This window comes from Lolium perenne, chromosome 4 (genome assembly GCF_019359855.2).
Source record: "Lolium perenne isolate Kyuss_39 chromosome 4, Kyuss_2.0, whole genome shotgun sequence".
NCBI lineage: Eukaryota > Viridiplantae > Streptophyta > Magnoliopsida > Poales > Poaceae > Lolium > Lolium perenne.
The window spans coordinates 153,680,842-153,703,467 of record NC_067247.2 but is presented as its reverse complement, the minus strand read 5'-3'; the positions used below and the strand labels follow the sequence as shown (position 1 = coordinate 153,703,467).

The 22,626-nt window shown below is 42.9% G+C and overlaps 2 protein-coding genes and 1 long non-coding RNA gene across 4 annotated transcripts; 1 reads left to right on the top strand and 2 right to left on the bottom strand.

The window, feature by feature from the left end:
• Positions 1 to 151: 151 nt before the first annotated feature.
• LOC127294199 (uncharacterized) lies at positions 152 to 2,593 on the bottom strand. Its single transcript, XR_007846429.1, has 3 exons — positions 2,433 to 2,593; positions 607 to 845; positions 152 to 488 (listed from the first exon to the last, which is right to left on the bottom strand). It is a non-coding gene; the product is annotated as an uncharacterized lncRNA (long non-coding RNA).
• A 4,755-nt stretch (positions 2,594 to 7,348) lies between these two features.
• On the top strand, positions 7,349 to 13,391 carry LOC127294198 (uncharacterized). Of its 2 annotated transcripts, XM_051323951.2 has the most exons (15): positions 7,350 to 7,532; positions 7,648 to 7,801; positions 8,247 to 8,341; positions 8,938 to 8,999; positions 9,089 to 9,180; positions 9,262 to 9,397; positions 9,499 to 9,585; positions 10,397 to 10,490; positions 10,920 to 11,027; positions 11,341 to 11,441; positions 11,546 to 11,611; positions 11,702 to 11,789; positions 12,102 to 12,162; positions 12,248 to 12,311; positions 13,106 to 13,391. In XM_051323951.2, the coding sequence occupies exons 1-15, from the start codon at positions 7,457 to 7,459 to the stop codon at positions 13,232 to 13,234; spliced, it is 1,413 nt and encodes a 470-aa protein (XP_051179911.1). In that variant the 5' UTR covers positions 7,350 to 7,456; the 3' UTR covers positions 13,235 to 13,391. The 2 variants fall into 2 exon arrangements, with proteins under 2 accessions (XP_051179912.1, XP_051179911.1); XM_051323952.2 differs by lacking the exon at positions 9,089 to 9,180 and having other exon boundaries at positions 7,349 to 7,532; positions 9,233 to 9,397.
• A 7,001-nt stretch (positions 13,392 to 20,392) lies between these two features.
• LOC127294197 (transcription factor PCF3) lies at positions 20,393 to 22,086 on the bottom strand. Its single transcript, XM_051323950.2, has one exon. It carries the CDS (start codon positions 21,771 to 21,773, stop codon positions 20,634 to 20,636), a length of 1,140 nt encoding a protein of 379 aa, XP_051179910.1. The 5' UTR covers positions 21,774 to 22,086; the 3' UTR covers positions 20,393 to 20,633.
• Positions 22,087 to 22,626: the final 540 nt, after the last annotated feature.

Below are 22,626 nucleotides of genomic sequence, written 5' to 3'. Positions count from 1 at the left end.
TAAGATCTATTGTACATTATGTTAATCAAACATGTCGTGCACGTGCATCATTAGATTTCATTGCTACTGCTTAAAGCTATCCCAACTACTAGATTTAAATGTGCGCCTTGGCGCACGATCCCGTGAAACTCGTGCGAATGCAAACTCAATATAATAACGCTAAAATTAGGTGATATAATGATAATATATTTTGAGGTTTTGCAAAATAAAATTGACAGTACAAAATTCAGATAAAGCACACGAAATTACAAACAGTAATAGTATAGGTTTAGATCAAAACACACTGCTCTTTCATACATAAGGTCCTCTTCCATACATAAGGATGCATGAGAATCTTCAAGTTCCTTCACTATGATATATCCAAACCATCAGAAAGCTCAGTTGGTAGTAATATCTCCTGCACGCGACAATTTGTCCATCCTTCTCATTCAGCTATCCCAGGAGACATTCACGTCCAACCTACAATAGTTGTCCCTCGGCACCTTCCTCTGAAATGATTGCATTGGTTTGTCATGTGCTAGTGAAACACATATGTCCAAAAAAACTCGGTTGCACTCCGCACGTATACAAGTGAAGATTCAAATGAAAAAAGGCTGTAGAACACACCTTATATCAATTAATGCATGTGTGCACACAATGAGCGCCATGGAACATCAAGTATTTGTCGTCTTGACCTTGCATACCCTAGCCAAAGTTGTGAAAAGAACATTTTTGTAGCATGCCACAAGCTTGTTGCTGTGCAGGTCAGCAGATAACTTCTCTCCCAAGTCTCACTCTTGGCGTTATGAGAAGCCTCTGGCTCTCCCGAGTGCCCAGCAAAGATCACCTTCTCCGCCATGGCGCCGCTGAATTTCAAATGGCAGTTTTCACAAATCAGGGTGAGTGCTATTACAAAAATCTGAACTCATCAGGACATGAAAGAAGGCATCGGGGGTCTACTGGCTCGTGAAATGAGGACACTCAACAAAGAGCGAGGGGAATGGGGACTGGACAGAAAAGCCAGAGCAACCGTGGCCAAATGTTTGAGGCACAAATGTGGGGAGCTGCAACAGCATGTGATGGTGCTCCACCTCTACTGCTTACTCATCCTAGTCGTCTCCTCGGCAGCCACGGCACAGGAGGTGCTGCACGACCTCAAGTTCCAAAAAATCTGAAATTGAACCTACATATAGACAATGTTGTGTTCCACCAATGTACAAATTTTCAACTCGAAATACCTTATATTCTGGCCGGTTTTATGTGACAGTGTCAAGCATTTGGCCATGGCTTTTGTTTACAGTCATAGCATAGCACAAGCATACTGGATACTGGCGACACGGTAGTATAAAAGGCCAGCTTGTCATCGGAATACATTCAGCATTATACTTGGAATAATACATACCCAGACGAGTTTTCAAGCATGATAAATGAACTAAAAAATAAAGCTTTTGCTCTGATGAAAAATCTATGTCCGGCAACAATGTTACTTGTCTCATCATTTGTGCGATAAATCGATGTTCTTGTGGTTAATTTCAAAAACAAAACAGCTAACAAACAATTACAGTAGAAACTTAAGCAACCGATGGAAAATCAGAGAATTGAAGGGACAAGTAAACGATGTCAAACTATCATTTTCCGACATCAGCATTTCATGTCATTTCGTCCCACCCCCAAACTGTCCAAAGTTGCAAACTAAGCCAGTAAAAACAGAAACTGAATGAGTTGAAACCAGAGAACCATGTAGCTTGAGTTCAAAAGGCTGCATTTTAGATTAAACCAATAGTTTTAAGATGCATATAGATTATATTCGTTAATCTATTGCTTGTCTAAAGTGCTTGGAAACACACATTGGTATTTGAATTGTCATGTAGGCAGGTGCTTTTTTAATTTGACTGGTGTACTTTGCTGGAAAAATGTTTAGCTCAGGATTACACAAAGGAACAACAGATTTTGAAATGAATGTTCATTAAGCTTGATGTAGAGTATGATAAGAAACCAAATGGTAATAAAATTAGTTTCTAACTGGTAAGGACAACCTTCTCTCCTTGGATAAATTAGAATCGACCTAAAAAGCTTCATAAAAGGATCACACCAACGGTATTTCTATATGCAATGTACAAACTAAACCATGAATCCCTAGTGTACCTAACACCTCAGAAATGCATTAACAGAAATGCTTTCTTTGACATTTTTACAAAAGGCCACCTAAAAAGGAAGAAAGTGAAGTCTCTTTCCAGAATAAGGAGTGCACAATACTAAGGGAATACATAAGAACGTTATACAAAAGAAGATGTTCTCTTTTTTAGACTACACATGAACCAGTTCAGAGAAACAAGCAGGCAACATATATAACATTCTTTGGCGCCACAATATCAAGGAAATATATCGAAGTAGAAGAAAGTTTCGTATTGATTCTGTACTCGTAATGGTTAGTTGGGTGGAGAGGACAATACCTTGCAGTAAAATTCAGAGTGACAACAATCCCAATATATTTTTATAACATCCACATATTGATAAGAAGACCATGGCCTGAAATTATCAATCAAACAATAATGATAAGACAAAACCATCCAAGACAAATTATCCAAAAAGGTCTAAATTCGAACAAAAGAGAGAGATTTTGGCTACCTGCAAGTGGTGAAATGCTGCGGCGGCATGTACACCAATAGTAGTACTACACACACGTACAGTTTAGCGATCATTGGCAGTAGCAGTAGTAGTACACATAAGTATAGAGAGAGCCTCTGGAGGATTGGAGAGATTGAGAGCAGAGTTCAGAGGCTAGCTTAGAAGACGTCAAAGAGCTTGGCCTTGAGCCACTCAAAGGTACCGCGGACAACTTAGCGGAGGTCGGAGAGCCTGACCTTGAGCCACTTGAAGCGGGCGCGAACAGGAGTTGGTAGCTCAGCGTAAAAAAATCAAATAACTATAGTCTGATCATAATGATGATGACGACGATAACAGCGACAACTCATGGCATGAGTAAGAGGGCATAGCTCACATGAGCGTGTCCCTGAATAAAATCCGTATAGTTTGCTGCAAAAGGCCAAAGCAAGAGAAACATCAATTATGTCTTCAAGGAATATGGATTTAACCCCACATGCATATAATCAAACTATCCTGTTAACTTAGAATGCTATGTACCCACAAGATAGCTACTTAACAAATAAAAACATTTTATCTCCAAAATGGTCCAAACCGTTCTGTACATGTAAGAGAACCCTCATAGAAAGTGATTGAACCAGTGTCAAATCACATGCCAAATGCTTGAATCTTTACTGAATCCAAGAATCTCTTCATCTGCGCTCAATCAAGAGACCAAAACAGCGAAGAATCTGCGTGGTTTTTTGTATAAATGACTAATGAGCACATCAATGAGATATAATCTATACAAAACCATTGGAAAATCAGGTAAATGATATGGGAAACCAAACTGAAGATAACATTTATACGTAACTGAATTATTTCAAAGCTCTCCTTTTTTGTCTTGCACACATCTTTAAAATTTAGTCCACAATTCCATGAAATAGTTTAAATGAGGTTCAGCTTCATCTTTCACATATTTATCAGAGTAAATGTATTAACGCATACAAATAATTAATCAACTTATTCTAGTGGGTTTGACCAAAAACCAAAAAAAAAACAGTCAAAGAAGATGGATGCTCAAGTTTGACAAACCTCGATCGACGTCACAGGCTGCAGAAACAACAGCTCTCCACACCATTGGAGATTATCCCATCGACCTCCTCCTTGTGAGATGTGGAATCAGCAAGCTCGTCCTCGCTGAGCATTCAAACAATCTACATGAGCCAAATGAAATTAAATATGTAAAAACCAAGTAGACTGGCAACATTTCAAAACTGTAACTGCTTGACATGTTTGGTCCTTCCGTATATGAATAAATTCTTATTCCCTCCTCCTATTTTAATCTATTATCTATTAATGTGTGTTAAGTATCCTCCTCGGAAATCTTAAGTTTCTTGCAAATTTAAAGTTTGCTTATTCAGTAAGTGTGAAGCAACTAAAAATCTGAAAGGAAGCTAATGTAAATGCTTATTGTAATACACATTAGCATGGTCCCTTTGCTGGCTGCAAATTCATACTTCCCATTTGTCTTCCCCTACAGTTTATTCTAGGAACAAAAGCACTTTTTAAGAGCCGGCGAAGATAAGCAATGTGATGTACCTCATTTATAAGTCAAGTGACCACCGGAGAAGAGGCGTAGGAGGGTGAGGAGCTGCACTGACGGTTGGCATTCTCCATGACATTGACGAAGCAGTGTTGAACACATCGTGTGGGCCTGCCGCCTGAGGAAGAGCAGCACAAGATGCACCTAACAAACCTAGCAGCGCAACAGATATGTCTTTTTAGAAAGCCACAAGATGTCAGGTGAACCTGTATCTAGCCTCCATCCACATCAGGAGAGCAAATAGGAAAATGATAAAAGTAATAAAGGGAGTTTTCTGCTCAAGGACTCTGATATGCACCACAAATTGGCATTTTTCCCGTTTCTAGGAACATACCATGGACACCAACCAGAAAAAGGAAAGAATGAGATCCTTGAACTGAGCACTAGTTGGCATGAAAATCCTGAAATCAAATCAGAGAAACAATCATTAGAAAGGAATCTGGGAGGGAAAAAATGGAATCACCTCAACCGGTTCCACACTGGCCAGATGCCATCGAAGCCTCATACTGCCTTGTCGATGCAAAGACTATGGAGACAGGGGCACCTCCAGTTGAAGGAGAAAAGCAGCAGCGGGGCTAGGCTTCACCTCGAATCGTCGGTCGGTGCAGGGAACGGCGAGGTCCGCGGTCGCCGCCTGTGCCGCTCCCCTCTGTCACTCGGACAGCGCAAGGTGGAACATCACGCGGCCACCAGAGGCATCATGGAGGAGACGGGGAGGAGGGATCAGCACATCAGCGAGGGAGGCACGCTGGCGGAGCCTCCCTCCATGCGCTCGTCGACGGCCTGGCCCGCACTCCTCGCGCGCGTCGATGCGCGTCTCCTCGTTGACGGCGGCATCCTCCTCTCGCCCGAGAGGAGCTGGCGCTGCCGCGGATCGGAGGCGCGGCCGCGGGTCGGAGCCATCCAGCGGTAGAGCGGCGACGAGGCGGTGACCTGCTGCCTCCACCGGCAGCCGCCGGCGATGGCGACGACGAGGCGGCGCTACTTCCGCCGGGCAGCCCGACGGCGGCGACGACGAGGCGAGGGAGGATTGGGCCAGGGAGGGCGACGGGCAGAGATGGGATTGGGGAGGAGAGGCGCGACACATGATTGGCGGCACGACCGGGCCAGGCGGGCTTTTAGTGACCCATGGATAAAAAGTGGGTCTGCGGGAGGGCCTCAGCGCCCTGGACGAACGGCCGGCCGAGATCGCGCCACGTCAGCTCGATCGGACGGCCGAAAATCCAAACGCCTGTGAGAGCTCCATGGGGGTGCAGCAATCATACCGTGGGATTCCTAGCAAGAAAATTGTGAACCAGTAAGGGGAGGCAAAGAGAGACATACGATCCTAAGGTGACTAGAAACCCATCTAGGGTTTTGTCCCCTTTGCGGGTAACGTTTACTGGTTCGCTCTAGATCTAGTGGACTTGGGGTCTTGGAGGTATGGTGGACTACGCCTCTTGCAGGCGGAGGGTTTTTGTTCTTTATTTAGTTTATTTTTAAGTGTGTTCTTTTAGATGATTAGGCGGGTGCTACATCTTCAAATTAGAATACGGTCCTACCTGCCCTATCCTGGCTCCGGTGGTGTGTATGTCTAGCATCAACGGAGTGTGCATGGCCTTGTGCTTTCCACATATCTTTTGGAATTAGTCAGTTTTTATGTTCGTTGGTGTGTTTTAGGTCTGCCTCTTCCGATCTAGGTATCTCAACTTTGGTGATGTTGCTTCTCTGGTGCGTTGGTCCTTTAGGTCTTTGCACGATAACTTTCCGATTATCTACTATAAAAACAAGCTCTATAACTATAAACTTTGTCTATCTCCAGTGATGGAGGGGTGAAGATAGTGGCGCTTAGTACTGGAAAAAAAGCTCGAAGCTCAGCGAGTTAAATGAGTGCACGTTTGCTCGACTCGTTTTTGTTAACGAGCCGAGCTGAGCAACAATTTTTGCTCGTTAAGGTTAACGAGCTAAACAATCGAGTCGACTATGTTCGTGAGCTACTCGTTAAGATCGGTAACAAGCTAGGCTTCACCTGTTTTGACCACAAGTCGCTTTAGTTTTCTCAAATCTTTGGCAGGAAGGGGCCAAGCAAAATGGTGATTTTTAACCGTGCTTGAAGCTCCTTCAGTAGGATCCAAAAACCTATGCTTCCACTCTTCAATGCACACATGTTTGCTTTGCATTGCCTAATCATAATGCTAAGTAAATAGCCTAGAGGTTGCTTAGCTGCATGTGCATGTATATCTTACCATGTTGATATGAAAACTGATGAGGTAGATATATATGCTTAGCTACATTCACATGTCTATCCCTTAATGAACCTTAACGAGCCGGTCGCAAGAACATAACGAGTCGAGCCAAACAATGAGTTCAGCTCGTTATTCTTAACAAGTTTAACGATCCGATCCTTAACGATCACAAGCTTAACGATCTGAGCAACTCGTTAGTCCACCCCTAGGTTTTGGAGATCCGCGTTCTACCAAACTGAACTAAGAGGGCTTTCTTTCATTCAAAAAGAAAATAAGAAGAACTCGTCTTCTTTCTTTTTTGATTACCTTCCTCAGGTATGTATACGACCGAATCCATTCTTTTTCGAAATCGATTATGTTATGCATGGTCGTGCCTAAGAGCATATCGATTGAAGTAGATTCTTCTTTTTCTCTCAAAAACCCCTTCCCAAATTATACAATCTTCTTCCAAAGCATGCGGCTTTCTAGATGTATATGACGATCTCTAGACAGATAGATCTTATATGAAACATTTGATGAAGTACCACATGAGTCGATATATAGGAAAGGAATCCAAATCTGCCGAATCGCTCATGTTATGATCTTCTGTCGGTGCTCCTTCGGCTCGTGCTAGTGTTTGTAGTCGTCGCTACGTGGTCTAAAGATCAATTTGTAATTTTTATTACTTTTTGGTTATACTACTAATACTATGGATTAGTATGAATAGATCCATGTTTTTTTTGAACCTGTTCCTAGAAAGAAAAAAAACGTTACTATCCGTTTGATCGGTTCCAAGATCAGAAACCGACTATTATTGGTTTTAGGAAGTAAAATTACGCTCCCATTAATCGGAGATACTGTGGGTCCTATCCAAAGCTTCCATTTGAGGTGGTCTACTCGTTGACCTGGAGCACCTGATAGGCTGAAAATGACCTTGGGCCCCCGTTGCCCTACCCAAGCCCGAACTCTGAACAGAGTATACCCCCGACCTGTACGGCACGGACACGCGCTGCCGTCGCTCCACGCACGTCATCTCCTATTCTCCTTTGCTTCCTCCCCGGCCGGCGCGGCGGCATCCTCCCCCATGGACTCCGGCGAGTGCTCCAACTCCACCCCCTCCTCCTCTTCCCCGCCCGCCGCGGCCGTCTGGGCCAGGCTAGGTAACCGGCCGACCCATCCTGTACCGTTCTTGTCCTCTTTTCTTTGGGTTCCTTCCACAGCACGGTTTCTTGATTCCTTCTGGTTTCTTGGCCCGCCCCGCGCATCCATTTCCAGTGCCCGCGGATTCCGCCTACCCGGCGGTGGCCGTCGCCGAGGAAGACGCCGTGGTCTGCTCCCTGGTCGCCCCCGCCGCCGGAGGGGAGGAGCTCGCGTGGTGCGAGATTAGGCGCGGCGGCGACGCCTCGTCGGCGACGATCCGGAACCTCAGGTATGTATGATCAGTGGTCGATTCTTTCATTGTGCTGCCTATTTCCTGGGGTGCGCATTGTAAGGAAAGTGCGGGTTTTGGTGTGGTTTTACGGTCCTATTCTGGTACGGTTGATACCATTGTTCCGTTTCATTTTTGTTCTTGTGTGAGGGGATTGCGATAAAATGTCAGAATTGGATGTGTCTGAAATTTCTTTCGGTGATTATTGGTTGGTTTACGCTTCAACGGTGGGATTCGGCAGATCGATTTATGAGAAAGATGTTTTTTTCCCCATTTTTGTACTGTACTACTGTATCCATGCTCTTTGGTAACTTAAATTTTAGTACGATCTTGCTGGTTTTATCAGACCTTCATGCTTGTCATATGCAATCCTTGTGTCATTTGTATCTCATTACGTTCTTGCTAATGTTCATGCTTTGCCATTCTCCATGCACCATTGATAAAGTTCGGATGCAATAATTGTGGATGGAAGAGTTATCCAACAAGAAGTTGTTGACATTAAACCAGGGAGCGAAATTGTCCCAGGGCCCCAGAAAGAAGGTACTAATATAATTTGTGTTTTCAATTTGTACTACTGTACTATACTGTACATATTAGCGGCACTGCAATGTTCTGCATCCTTCTTCTGTGAGAGAAAAATATACTATTTTTTTTCTGCCTTGATGAAACTGACCAAATCTCTGTGCATCTTTTCACTAAATGTGAATTCTTTGATCGATTTTGCATTGTTATGTAGCAAAGAGGTACCATTCTGCGTACATTAATTTCTGGGTTTACAATTACAAAGCGAAACATGTGTCTGCTACAATTCTAAATCTATGTGTGTGTGTGTGTTAACTCCGAAGACCCCAAAGTAAATACCAAAAGGCAACATTATAATTTGGTATTATATGTATATTCTGATATCAATTCAAATTTTCTTGAATACTTTCTCAGTCCACAACCCAGAATTTCCTTACTATCTGCCAACCTAATACTCCCCAGGTTGTAGCCACATTGAACTAATATGGAGTCTTTGTAGTTTTGCATCAGCAGAACTTTACAATTTAGGGGTGCTCTCATTTCGTGTTTCTCTAATTCTGAACAGATGAACTGGATTATGTTGTAATGCATTCTCGTATTCATTTTTCTTCCAGGGCATCTAGCGTATACCTTTGATATAACAGCCTCAAAGGACCATAACGAAAACAATGTACAGGTAATCTGATGAAATAAATGTTATTTTATAATGATATTCTTTGTGCACTAATTAGATGTTACTAACTTGTATTTAAATGATGATATCAGATTGTACTAGATATTGATAATGCAAAATGCAGCATATGCTTGAATTTGTGGCATGATGTTGTTACTGTTGCTCCCTGCTTCCACAACTTCTGGTACTTCTCTAGTTTTCCTAGGCGCTCTGAGAGTCTCAGCTTAAAATTTTAGGTGATCATGCTTTCTCTATCTCTTTTAAGCAATGGCTGCTTCTCTGAGTGGTTGAGGAGGTCTTCAAGTAATTCGCGTGATAAAAGTCAGAGTGCTGCCTGTCCACAATGTAGGACAGCAGTGCAATCAGTTGGAAGGAATCATTTCCTTCATAATATTGAAGCGGTATGACAATTCCTGCTAGTGATTGCATTCTTCTGAGTTTGGTTCCTATAATTGTTGTTGATGTATACTTGATTTCATTTCATTGTTTTTTTTTCTTGTAGGCTATACTAAAAGCTTTTTCATCACTTCAGCGGTCTGATGAAGAAATTGCTTTGTTAGAGTCATATGCCTCAGTTAAATCGAATATCGTGAGTTCAAAACCTTACTAAGAATTGCCAGTGTCCACTGTTTACGAAATGCATCAAGTGTGGTTATCTTATTCTTTTTACGAAAGGAAACCCCCCTTTCATCAAATGCCTGCGGTAGTTGCTTTGTAACTAATTGCCGAAGAAGTTATATAGTTTACAGTTAATAACTCTAGAGCTTTTCAAGTCCCATGAGATTAACTAAGTAAGCTATTCTATCGATTATCACTAGCAGCATCTAAATATAGGCAATCAATGGCCTGTGACATGATTATGTGATGAGGCATCTTTCTGGGGCTTGACGAGCATCACATTTCTGTGAGGTTTGTCATACAATGTATCTGCTATTTTTTATCCTAGGAAAGTCAAGGTCAGTTTCAATTTGTGAGTTCGACATATGGAAGTTTGATGGTGAAATTTTAACATTAAATATGAATGTAGCTGTTTATATAGCGTTTTTGCAAGTGAACTCATGGAATATAGAACCTGCAGAGATTCACCTAGCATGTTATGGTTAGAATTCACAGGTACTCCATTGGATGCAATGTTATGATTTGAGTTTGTTAAAAGAATTCATAGGCATAACACTGGATGTAAATTCTGCAATGGTGTTCCAAAGTTAGTTTGGCTTGTAGTTGCTAACATGTATTATTGCCAACAGGAGTAGTTGCTCCTTGCTAAATTTACTGAGTCTGAGGTTCATAGATGCTTGTTCTACTATATTATCTACTTACAAATCTATTTTCTTGTATATATTGTCTTGCTCTGTTCCCAAGATTCTAAATAGCTGGTGACGTGTTATTTCATGCTGTAGGTTTTGGGTAACAAGAAAAATCAATCAAGGAAGCGTCCTTTGCCACGACCAAGTGATGAAAGCAACGATGCTGAACTTCCATGTCCTCAATGCGGTAAATATGAGAACTCTGCCCTGAACACTATATTGCAGTAATCTAGTGTTCATATCATTTTGATCAACATGGATCACTACATGCCCGCCATTAGGTTTTTAGAATATGGAGATATTTGATCACTATAGAAGTTGTTTCCTGATACAACATGGCGTCTGCTACTTTTCACATGAAGCTAGAATTAGTGCATTAGTTTTGAATTGATGTGGTTATATTAGTAGCTTCTGCATTCTTTCATCAAAGTTAAGGCAGAGATAGAGCTTAGTTTTTTTTTTATGTTATCAATTAAAGTTTTAAAATGTTACTCTCGAACGACATCTAAAAGAGGCCAGAGCAGGAATAATTAATTGAGTTCTATATCCAGCATTCAAGGTTTTAATTGTTTCATTGGAAGTTTGTTTCTCTTTTGATTACATATGGCTATTGCAGGTACCGAATTTGCTGGATTTAGATGCAATCCGGGAGCGGCACACTTGCAGTGTAGTGGATGTGGAGGAATGATGCCAGCTAGACCTAGCACCAGCATACAACAAAAATGTAATTGCCAATTGTGATCGCCTGTACTCTTGTAAATTACATAATCATATTGATTTGTTCATTTGATATGCTATTTAACATTACGCTGGTGTAGTGCAATGTTATTGAACTGAAAATTTAGCGTGTTATATTTTGTGTGGCTTGGCCTAGACATTTGACTTAAAGCTATTTTATTCACAAATCTGCATTAACAATATGAGCATCATTCCTTGCTTCTGAAAAAAAAAGTTGCCATGAGCAGTTCAACTGACTAATGAAGTTTTATGAAACCGATTAACTTTGCTGTTGCTGACCTACCAAACTGATGTTGCAGGTTTGGGGTGTGATGGAGCATTTTGTGGTGCTTATTGGTATTCTCAAGGAGTGAATTCAAGACACCGCGGTCTAATCTGCAACCCTGAAACTTTCAGGATGGTAAGTGAATCTATCTCTGATATCTGTTAGCCACTATTTACCTTAACATCATCATACACAGCAGTTTCAATATTTTGACATGATGTGTGGCTGCTATATTCTAGATCTCTCAGCACCATATCTCCAGACTTCCTGACACGCTTCATGGGGGCAATCCAGTTGAAAAAGATGTAGGAATATTCTGCCATGATCTTATCTCTTACATTGATGACCTTGATTATAATATCACGTCTGAGTACATTGTGTTTTGTCCTTTCTAGATTACAGAAAGATGCATACAGCAATCTGGCAAGACATTGCAAGCTGTAATCTCGGAGTGGATAGCAAAGTTTGACAATAAGGAACTTGGTAACCTTTTTTTTTTTTACTTTATTTTGATGCTTGTGTGATAGCTGTGTAGGAATTATTTTAAAAACTTCAATTCTAGGGTGACATAATTCTAGACTATTGCATACAGCTTGATTCATAACTTGAAGAAGGAAAACCTACTACTTTCAGGAATATCAGGCACTTGGTTTACACTATGCAGAATATACACTAGACCCTATTCTACTTGTACTACAGTTGCTTGTGCCCCTGTATATTTTTTTATGAGGAATTCTTGCATACATCAATTGGATAATTGAATTATTAAAGATGTGGTGCTCTTGCTACGTGCAGATCGCTCAAGGCTGCAATTGAATAATGTGGATGCAGTTACTTCCAGGACATATCTTTGCAAGTAATTGCTCCCTGAGATGACAGAAATACTTTCTTTATTTCTTCTTGGTGCCTTTGCTAATTTTATTTACTTCAAATGAATGCAGCCATTGCTACAACAAGTTTGTAGATTTTCTCCTGTATTGGTTCCGTGTGTCAACACCCAGAAATGTATGTACACTGCTAACTCCTAGCGTCAATTTATACTGTCATCGTCTTATGCTAATCATTTAGATAATTTTAAATATGCCTTGCACTTTATGTCATGCCATGTCGATGTTGTAAGCGCATTTATTTATTTAACATACAAACGTCACCACAAAGGGCTACCGTATATTCCCAAGTAACTTCACCAATTAGAACAAAAATCTTCACAATCATCCCAAATACAACACCAGGTACATGGTACTGAGTGCAGAGTGGGCATTAATTATTATTAGTTTAAAGGCTTATGGCTTTGCGAATTGTTGTATATGTTTGGTTCACCCAAGACAGGAAGCTGTTACATCTCAGATCACTGTCTCTTATACATACTAAAAGATCTAACTGCAATTTTTCCTGTGGTTCCCAACCTGTTAGTTTGGTACCGTGCTGAAACTAGTAATTTGTTTTGATGTCGAGCATTTGTGGTAATGAACGTAGAATTCCTGCCATTGCTGACTAGAAATAGCGAGACACTGTTTATTCCCAAGATTTATCCAGGTTCTTAATTTCTTAACAAGGTTGCAGAAAATTGGTAATGTGGTGGACCTAACCATTGTCATAAAATATCATGATTACCAGTTATGGTTAGCTGGTTCATGTCCGATAGATCGTTTGAAGCAACAAATTTCTGGCACAACTGGTTTATTATAACATCATGCAGTGTAATCTATTAACGCCTGCATTGCTCCCCTGCATGTTCCTTATTTATTCTGCATACACACTGTCAGTCTCTTAACGGCGATGGTGATGTTTATTTGCAGCTGCTTCCACCTGATGCTGCTAGCAGGGATAGTTGCTGGTACGGTTTCATGTGTCGTACCCAGCACCATCGACCAGACCATGCCAGGAAGCTGAACCATGTCTGCCGCCCAACAAGAAACATCCCCTAACTTGCCTGATCTCCTCTTGAGGCCGGTCCTCCAACAATAGAGAAGGTTGTACAGAACAGAGCAACACACGCTCCTAGGGTCTTGCTTTGCCTTCCAGTTTGATTTGTGGGAACATTTGTGTTCGGTGGATCATATTCATAAGAAACAGTTCACGTCATCTTCCAGTGATGTTTCATATTCCGAGCTGTCATGATTAGGTTTTTGTTGATTTCTCATCACGTCCAAGTCTGCTTCTGCAGCACTAGTCGTTGTGCCGATGCAGCGCAAGCGGCCATCGTTTTGGTTTTACATTGAAACCATTTTATCCTGAGCGCACCAGCATATTATTTTTAGCGTGGAGAACAGTGCTTTTTTCATTTGATGGCGAAGGCACGGCTGGTGCTTTGCTCTGAAAGAGCTGTCTCGAACCCTGTTAGAATTTGCCTGTATGACAGTGGATGTGGATGTCGCTGATTGGCCATCCTGTCGGCAGGTTAGGGGTGTGTATGGCTTCCAGGATGCATGCATTCGCAATTGGCCTCTCGCTTTCAAACGCATGAGATGGCCAATGGGAAATGGTGATGTGTACAGTAGCTGAGGCTTCGAGTTTTCAACCCATCTCTGTCTCGCAACTTGTTAGCACGTCGATCGTTTTCAGTTTATTGTGGACATGAGCATCTTCGGTCAGTGTCGGTAGTGGCAGTATCAGTTTGAAACGATAAGCAGCCGACACTACTTTAGCTCTCTAGCAACTTGTGAAGTATCAGTACTATCCCTAAATGGGGATCGGGTAGGTTGCCCACTGAATCCACACACACAACACACACATCCCTTTTTGGTGTTAAAAAAACGCCGAACTGTACTAGTGAACGACAACAATGCTACACTTACGGGCTGTTTTCTACGGGATCTAAGTTACGGGCAGACGTAGAGCTCATGGGGAGATTTCAGTTCCTAGAATCATGGGAGGAGAAAAAAAATGCACCAACAGAATAGGCCCACCTCATCCCGTAAATATTTCCCGTAGCAGAATTCCCGTAACTCTAGCATTATTGTAGTGAACCTCATAGCCATGCAAACCTTCGTCTTGGTTGAATAACGAAACGGGATAAAGTGTGGTAATTCTGCATTTAGATTGGGTGCAATATTGACAAAATATTTAAATAAATTGTGGCATCCTCTATCACTCGTGACATCGTTTGGGAGGGGGGGCTTACCCTTTTCTTTCTCTCATTGTTCCTCTTTTTTTTATCATACTCCCACCATTTTTGTATATAAGGTCACAATCAAAGTACATTTTGCATCTAAAGAATATCATTAACATTAATCGAAAGAATTGATTAGATTTCTACCCCAAGGATGGTGCTCATGTCATCCAGTGGATCTTTGTCAAGGTTTGCTGCTCTTCGGTTGCCCCTGTCATGGAGCGGTTGACTCACACCTATCAGTTTGCCTTCCTCAAAGGTAGGATATAAACGATGGGGTGATGGCTCTCCATGAGATCATCCATGAGGTAAAGACCAGACGTCGTAAATGGGTCTTCCTTAAGTTAGACTTCCAAGGGTTTGATGATCAGTTGATCACTTGGATCATGCAGTTGGCAGCTCCGCGATCAACATTAATGGAGAGGTGGGCCCCTATTTTAGGTCATCATGCGGAATGAGACAGGGGGACCCCATCTCACCCCTTTTCTTTAACTCCGACGAAGATCTTAGAGAAAGCTAAGATCTCCGGCCACATTTCTGGTGTAGTAGGGCATCTTATCCCTGGGGAGGGTTAACCCACCAACAGTATGCCAATGACACTGATCATGGTGGAGGGGTCGGAACTATACATTATCAATCTTAAGTTCCTTCTGCTCTGCTTTGAGGAGAAGTCAGGCCTCAAGATCAACTTCGATAAAAATGAGGTTGTGGTTTTGGGCTACCCCCGTGAGGACCAGCATAGGATAGCTAACAATCATAAATGTACACTATCATCATTCCCCATTACTTACCTAGGGATGCCGGTCCGAGATACTAGGACCCTTATCAAGGACCTAGACCCGTTGGTAGGGAGAGTTAGATCGAAGGCTAAACCCTGGCATGGCAGGTTCACCTCTAAAGAAAGAAAGATGACCCTCATTTATTCTTGCCTCTCTAGTCTACCCATGTATATATTGGGGCTATACCTCCTACCGAGTAGAGTGCATGACACCTTTGATAGGGATGCATCACACTTCTCCTGATAGGATACCAATGGCCGCCAAAAGTATCACATGGTTAAATGGTTTGATACATGTGCCCCCAAGCATTGTGGGGGCATAAGCATTTTGGTCTCTAGACACTTTAATAAGGCCATCATGCTCAAATGGGTTTGGCGCATTCTGAGAGAAGAGAGAGGCCTTTGGCTGCAGCTTATTAAGGCAAAGTATCTCCAAGGTTGTCCCCTTTTGGCGTGCGATCATCGTGAAGGGTCCCAATTTTGGAGATCTTTACAGGACATTAAGCACGACATCCTTCTAGGGATCTCCTTCTCCATAGGGAATGGGGAGAGTACCTTGTTTTGGCTGGACCCATGGCTTGACGGTCGTCCCTTATGGAAGGATTCTCCTAGCTTCTTTGCCATTTGCGCAGAGCCGACACTGTTACTTGTGCTTCTCATGAGGGGAAATGGAACATCGCGTCCCGTATAACCTTTGGCATGGAGGAAGCCACAACATGGGAGGTGCTTAGGGCGAGGCTCCCCATCCCCCTCTCAGCCTCAGTACATACGGTTTCTTTGCGCCTCGCCCCTTCGGGAGTATTCTCGTTTAGTTTGGCATATCAAGACCTATTTATTATTGGGCCCACTTTACCTTGGACCGCCGGGCTTTGGAAAGCCACTTGAAGACTAAGATCTTCGTTTGGCAACTACTGCGAGATCTCTTGCCATCGGGGATTGAAGTGGCTGAGCGGCGTGGGTCGGGGGAAGGGTGATGTCCATTATGCGGGATGCCATTTGGACTATTCGTAATGAGATGGTTATTGAGGAATTTTTCTTATGACGTGCTTCTGACTCTATCTTCAAACTTTTGGCGGTTTTGCAGCAGTGGTACCTGCAGCATGACAAAGAGCGGCTGGATGATATTTCTACATGACTTGCTTGGAGCGGTGCGCCGTCGTCCTTCTTCGTCTAGTCGATGAGCTACATCCTCCAACCAGTGGGGCGCTGCGCTCCTTCCGGCTAATCGTACGCAACAAGAGCAAGGGAACTCCTCCAGGAAGGCACATGAGTCCGAATGCTATTATGAATGTGCGACCGACACTACACTATGTACCATTTGTTTCTCTTTAGGGCTTGATCGCAAACTTTGTATGGATGTTGTTGATTTATTTATAAAGCGGAGAGAAAACCTGTTTGGAGGAGGATGGTGCTTATTAATGCAAATGTCGAATGCAACTATGTAGGTTAACCCACAACATGCAACATATTTAATTAGCCCGAAAGACGGAAGCATTTCAACATAATTAACCATACTATTTATTAGTTGAATATGTTTTAGAGTACCTGAAATACATGTTTGTGACTTTATATATAAAAATGAATGGAGTATTTGATTTTCTTCCTCGCAAATTCGGTATAGTACGTTCGCATCTCAGGTTCTATAGTAAGGTTCTATATACACATGTTCAGGGTGTTTCCAGGTATCTGCTCCAAACAGCAAAAGCCTCCGGAAAACCTGCAACGAGAAATAGGGAGAACAGAGCAAGTCTCACTTCAGTCGCTTCACGGGCCGGCCACATCCCGGTGGCTAAGCAAAGATTGGTTCCTAGTACGGAGCTGTTTGCCTTCCTCTTTGTAGTTGCAAGTACCGAAACGATCCATGTCAGCATACATGCCCATCGTTCGCGTTCCACAAGTCACGGCTTGGCGTGTTACATCATGGACAGTTGCATAAATAGCCCATATCCTGCTCATAACACGACCCGTGGAAGATAATGATGGGTTTCTTTGGCCCGTGTAGCACCGGTCAGTCTCGACAACCTTGACTGAAAGGTGCTTGGGAGGACTTGCTCGCTTTTCAGACAATTGTTTTTAACTCTATCCAAATTTTTCAAAAATTTATATTCCCACATGCAGAGTCATGGATTGTGTATCCAGATTCTGTGAAGGAAACAAACAAACCCAGATCTTCTTTCACAATCAGAAATTGCAACTTCAGCTCAGATCTAGTTTTCTTTTCATGGAGACCGCAGAAAAAAAAATCACAAAAGCTTTATGATACATGACTCATTCTGTGTACCTGATTTTTTGTTTGTTTGGATTTCCTATCTAAACTCAGTTCCTGAATTATCGAAAAAAGAGACCACATGTGCCTAATTAGGGTGATGAAAATTTTCATTCCAGTCATGGTTCCATTCAGTTTGTTCTTTTGGCTATATTTCCTCTCGACACGGGCAATCTTTTCTTGGTTATTTTGTAGCTATATTTTCTTGTTTTTATAATAAGGACACGTTATATAATGTGCATATGTTTGTAATCGTTCCTAGTACCGACAGAGGCGCGTGAAATTGTTTGTCCCGCAAGATCCAACTGATTTTCGTGTTTGTTGGTGTAGTTTCAGTATATCTCTTCCTATCAACGAGAATCATATTTGGTGATGGTTGTTGCTCTGTTCCATTGGTCCTTTGGGGCCTTAGCACGATGACTTCCTGTTTGTCTACTACGTCAAGCTATGTCCAGCTCCATTGATGGAGCGGCGAGGAGGGCGGCGCGCCTTTGATCCGCTCCGGTGTTTGTAGTCGTTGCTAGGTGGTCTATGAACCTTTTTGTAATCTTATTACCTTCTGAATTCTTTATACTGCTATGAATGATTATCAATATATTGGTGAAATTTTCGCAAAAACTAAACCTTCTTTTAATCCATGAGTATTTGAAGACACATGAGCATATTGTTTCACCAACTTATATGGTGGGTGTACATGCAAGATGACGAGACTTGTGCCGGCGGTGTGGGAGAATGGTGAAATGGAACCCATGTGGCAAAATTTGTGAAGCTAGCGATAATCGCAAGAATGAAAAATATGGAGGAGCCAGGTGAGATAGATCTATAAGTCAAATGCACCACAAAATTTTCCCTTTTCTTTACCTAATGTCATGAAATAGTGGTTTTCTACTACTCCATGTGCAGTCTTACACTATAAGTGCCATTTACAATAACCCTAAAAACCCATTTTGGAAACAATGGTTCAATTAATATGATTTAATACCAAATTTTATTGATTTCACATGCTTTTTTTTTTCTTCTAATATTCCTCCAGGGATTCCCGCCCTTTAACATGATATATGCCTTTTTGAAACGCAAGGTTATGTTTCTTACAAGAATATCCTAGGTCATATGTTATAAAGATCAGTACCTTCCAAGCATATTTTTTCCTACATTTCTTGAGGAATCCAACCTCCTCCAAACAAGACTTACCTTGCATGGACAAATAGGCCACTTATTTTTTTTCTTTTTACAGCTCAAATAGATACCCGAGGATATATCATAGAAAATGTAATGATAAAATGTGCAAAACTCCGCCTTCTTAAGATAAATAGTATATTCCTCTTACAAATAGTGCCTAATTCAATGAGACATGCTCCTAACCATCACCTTCATTAGCACAAACCATGGATTAACAAAAGGAAAACTATAGAAACCCCCAATATAAAGGAACATGCTAAGAGATTGGTAACAATGGTCCAATACAATTCAATACCAAGAGTTAAGGTTTTTTATGTTTTTTTTCTTCTAAAATCCTACTAGAATTTCCCGTACTTTCTCACCGATTGAAAGAGCAGCTAGATTGCATTATTGGGACGACCATATATTACTTTTTGAAACACAAGGTTATATTCCTTACATGAATACGTTAGGTCAAACATTTATCTTCTCCACATGTTATAAAAAATTCTGCCTTCCAATAATACCTTTGTTGTTTAATTCTAGAGGAATATGCGCTCTCCAAGCAGGACATACCTTGAAACGAGAAAATAGATGACATTTCTTTTACAAATCAAATAGATTCCTGATGATATTGCAATCTAAATGCAACGATATAATGTGCACAACTTTGCCTTCTTAAGATCAATAGACCAATAACAAATAATGGTTGATTCAGTTGGACCCGCTCTTAATCATCACCTCCGTCAACATAAACCATGGATTAACAAAAGGAAAACTAATAAAAACCAAAGTGGAAAAGACCAATCTATATATTTAGTAACAACAGTTCATTAAAATTTAGTACCAAAAGTTAAAAAGTTTTCACATTGTTATTTTTCTAAAATCTACAAGAATTTCCCACGCTTTAACACCGATTTAAATTAAACGTAGAAAGCATTATTAATATGACCATATATGCCTTTTCGGAATTCAAGGCTACATTTTATAGGTCAAATAGTTTTCCCTCTAAATTTTGTAATTTTTTTCCTTCCAAGTCGAGAGGAACGTGTGCTCTCCAAATATGACTTGCCTTGCATCGAACAAATATATTACTATTTTTTCTTACAACTCAAAATTGTTACCGGGTATATAGCAATAGAAATTGTAATGATAAAATGTTCGAAGCTCCTCCTTCTTAATATTGATGGACCATGACAAATAGTGGTTGATTCAATTTAACCCACTCCTAATCATCACATCTATCAGCACAAACCATGAATTGGCAAAGAAAACTAAATAAACCCCAATAGAAAAGAACAAGTTAAACAATTGGTAATAACAGTTCAATATAACTCAATACCAATAGTTATTGTTTTCACATGGTTGCTTTTATAAAATTCCCTTTAACACTGATTGAATGTACAGATAGAAAGCATTATTGAAAAGATATATGCTTTTTGGAACGCAAGTTATAATTCTCACACGAATGTGCTACGTCAAATATTTTGCTTCTCTAAATGTTAGAAGAATTTTTGTCTTCAGAACATGCCTTACCTTGCCCTAAAATTCTAGAGGAATCTGCTCTCTCCAAGCATGGTTTATCTAGCATGCATGGAGCAGATAAATCACTTACACTAAAAAAGTAGATTACAACCCAAATACTAGGTCATTGGGTATATAGTTGTGAAAAAGGTTATTGAGTATTTAGCACTAGAAAACGAAACGATAAAATGAGCAAAAACAAGCCTTTTTAAGATCGATCGATCGATGGACCATAAACAAATGGTGTCTGATTCAATTGGACCCACTGCTAATCATCACCTCCATCAACACAAACAATGGATTAATGAAAGACAAACTAAAATAATCTCCAATAGAAAAGAACAAGCTAAACAATTGGTTGATTTGAGTAATAAACTAGTGCAACATCAGCAACTAGCTAAATGCTCCAAACACTCTTATCAGCATATGGCAGATGCTTGCATGATTGGTTGCTCAAATGGATGGTTCGTTGGTTGCTAGCTTGCTGGCTTACTGCGGGCTTGCGGCGGAGTGGCCGGCCTCGCCGCCGTTCGCGCTGGCGCTGGTGCTGCCTCGGCGGTTCTGATCCATCTCGGGCGGCTGACCTTCCTCCTGCTGCTGCTGATGCTGCTCGCCGGCGCCAGTGGAGCGACCGCAGGAGTTGAGGGCCGCGAGCATGCCGAGGTTCGGTTCGCCTATCCCTCCGGGGTAGCTGCTTCTCGCCATGAACTGCAGCGGCGCCTGCACCGTGTTCCCAGCGGCGAAGGTCCACGCCGGCTGCATCCAGAAGGCGCCGCCACCGCCTGCGCCGTTGTTCGGCGCCATGGCCCACATTGCCCCCGAAACAGCAGTTGGCGGCGGCGTTGGCCTTGGTTTCTGCTGCCCGGAGTCACCGCCACCCGCTGCGGCGCTGGCGGGGTCTTGGTGGCGTGCACTGTCCTTGAATAGGTCGTCTGCCTCCCTATACCGCTTCCTCATGAACTCCCCGGCGCCAGGATCTTGCGGCGCCTCCGGGTGCTGGTGCTGCTGGTGCTGCGGCGAAAGCAGCTGGTGCTGGTGGTGGCCGTGGAACCCGAGCATGGCACCGACGTCGTGCTGCGGCTGGTGGTGGAGGTGGTGCTGGAAGGGCGCGGCGCGGGAGGAGGCCCCGGGGCGGAGGGAGGCGGCGAGGGTTGAGAAGTTGGCGGGGACGGTGCCGGTGCCCGTGGCGGCGACGATGGCGGGCTCGGCCTGCTGCAGGAGCCACTCGACGGTCTCGCCGTCGGTCTTGTGGCCGAGCTCGCGCGTGAGCTGGAACACCCGCGCCGCGCACAGCGCCGGCATCCGTATCCGGCGCCCGCGCCCGTCCACCTTGGTGTGGCGGTCCTTGGTGGGCCGCTTCGCCACCTTCTTCTCCGCCGGCGGCTCGGCAACCGTTATCGCCTGGTGGGCAGTCTGCCCTCCCGTCGGGGTGGCCACAGGAACCATCGCGAGCGAGCCCATGAAGGACGGCGGAGGCGGTGGCGCGGCGCCCGTAGCCGCCGCCGTGGCTGCGTAGTAGAATGGATGGTGGTGCTGCGCGGCGGCGTGGTGGGGATGGTCCGACGTGCTCCGGCTGCTGTTGGTGCTGGTGCTGGTGCTGCTGGACGGCGCCGCCCCCTGCTGCTCCATGGGCAAAAAAAAGCTAGCTTGCTAGTCACATGCGACGGCGGCGCCTGTTTCGTCGGAGGCGAGGAGGAGGGCGACGCACGTGCGTGTCAGGGGACGGCGGTGGGGCGGGGCGGGGCGGGGCGGGGTGGGGCGGGCCTGGCGGGGCGAGAGGAGCGAGGTGTGGGGCTGGGAGATTTGCGAGGAGAAAGAGAGGGACAGAGGTCAGAGGAGGAAGAGAGAAGGAGCTGAGAGAGGTGTGGGGTTGGTAGGTTTGGAATTTGATTATGACCATCCTAAACCCCGAAACGCCATTGGGGCCTACCTAAGCTTTCCTCTCTTATACACCACCCTGGTTTGTGTTGGGTAGGGCTAGGGCTAGTTTGCGAGGTGTCATGTATATAGCTGTCCATCATGTCTCCATGGATGATACGACAATGACCTGGATAATCCATGAACAGCTAATCGTGGTTAGACACTGCCAAATTGGGATTTGTGGTTGTGTTCAAACATGAGGTTTGTATGTGGACGAAATTTGGATTTTGAAATAGAAACATGGGATCTTTTTTGTTAAACCCCTCTAAATCATTTGAGCAGTGATGCATATGTTTATCCATTTCATCACGACAAACCAACCAACGAGGTTCATCTTATTGTCAGGTATAATATGATGCTTAAACCTTATTGCCTCACTTGTTTAGCATGATTTTCATATTTTTTATTGGAGTAATTACATTTTTACCCCTACCCCTTAGTTTTAACATTGAGATAGGCTTTATCTCTTTTTTTTTTAGAAAAATCTCCCCACATCTCACTCTATGATATTATGATGAATTCGAATTTATTTTCAAAATAATTTTCAAACTGCAGAAGCTAG

Excerpts from the sequence above, each read along its gene's own strand:
- LOC127294198 (XM_051323951.2), top strand. The coding sequence starts at position 7,457 with ATGGACTCCGGCGAGTGCTCCAACTCCACCCCCTCCTCCTCTTCCCCG. Across the intron at positions 9,181-9,261 it reads CCCTGCTTCCACAACTTCTG|CAATGGCTGCTTCTCTGAGT; the intron begins GTACTTCTCTAG and ends ATCTCTTTTAAG. Across the intron at positions 11,028-11,340 it reads CACCAGCATACAACAAAAAT|GTTTGGGGTGTGATGGAGCA; the intron begins GTAATTGCCAAT and ends CTGATGTTGCAG.
- LOC127294197 (XM_051323950.2), bottom strand. The coding sequence starts at position 21,773 with ATGGAGCAGCAGGGGGCGGCGCCGTCCAGCAGCACCAGCACCAGCACC.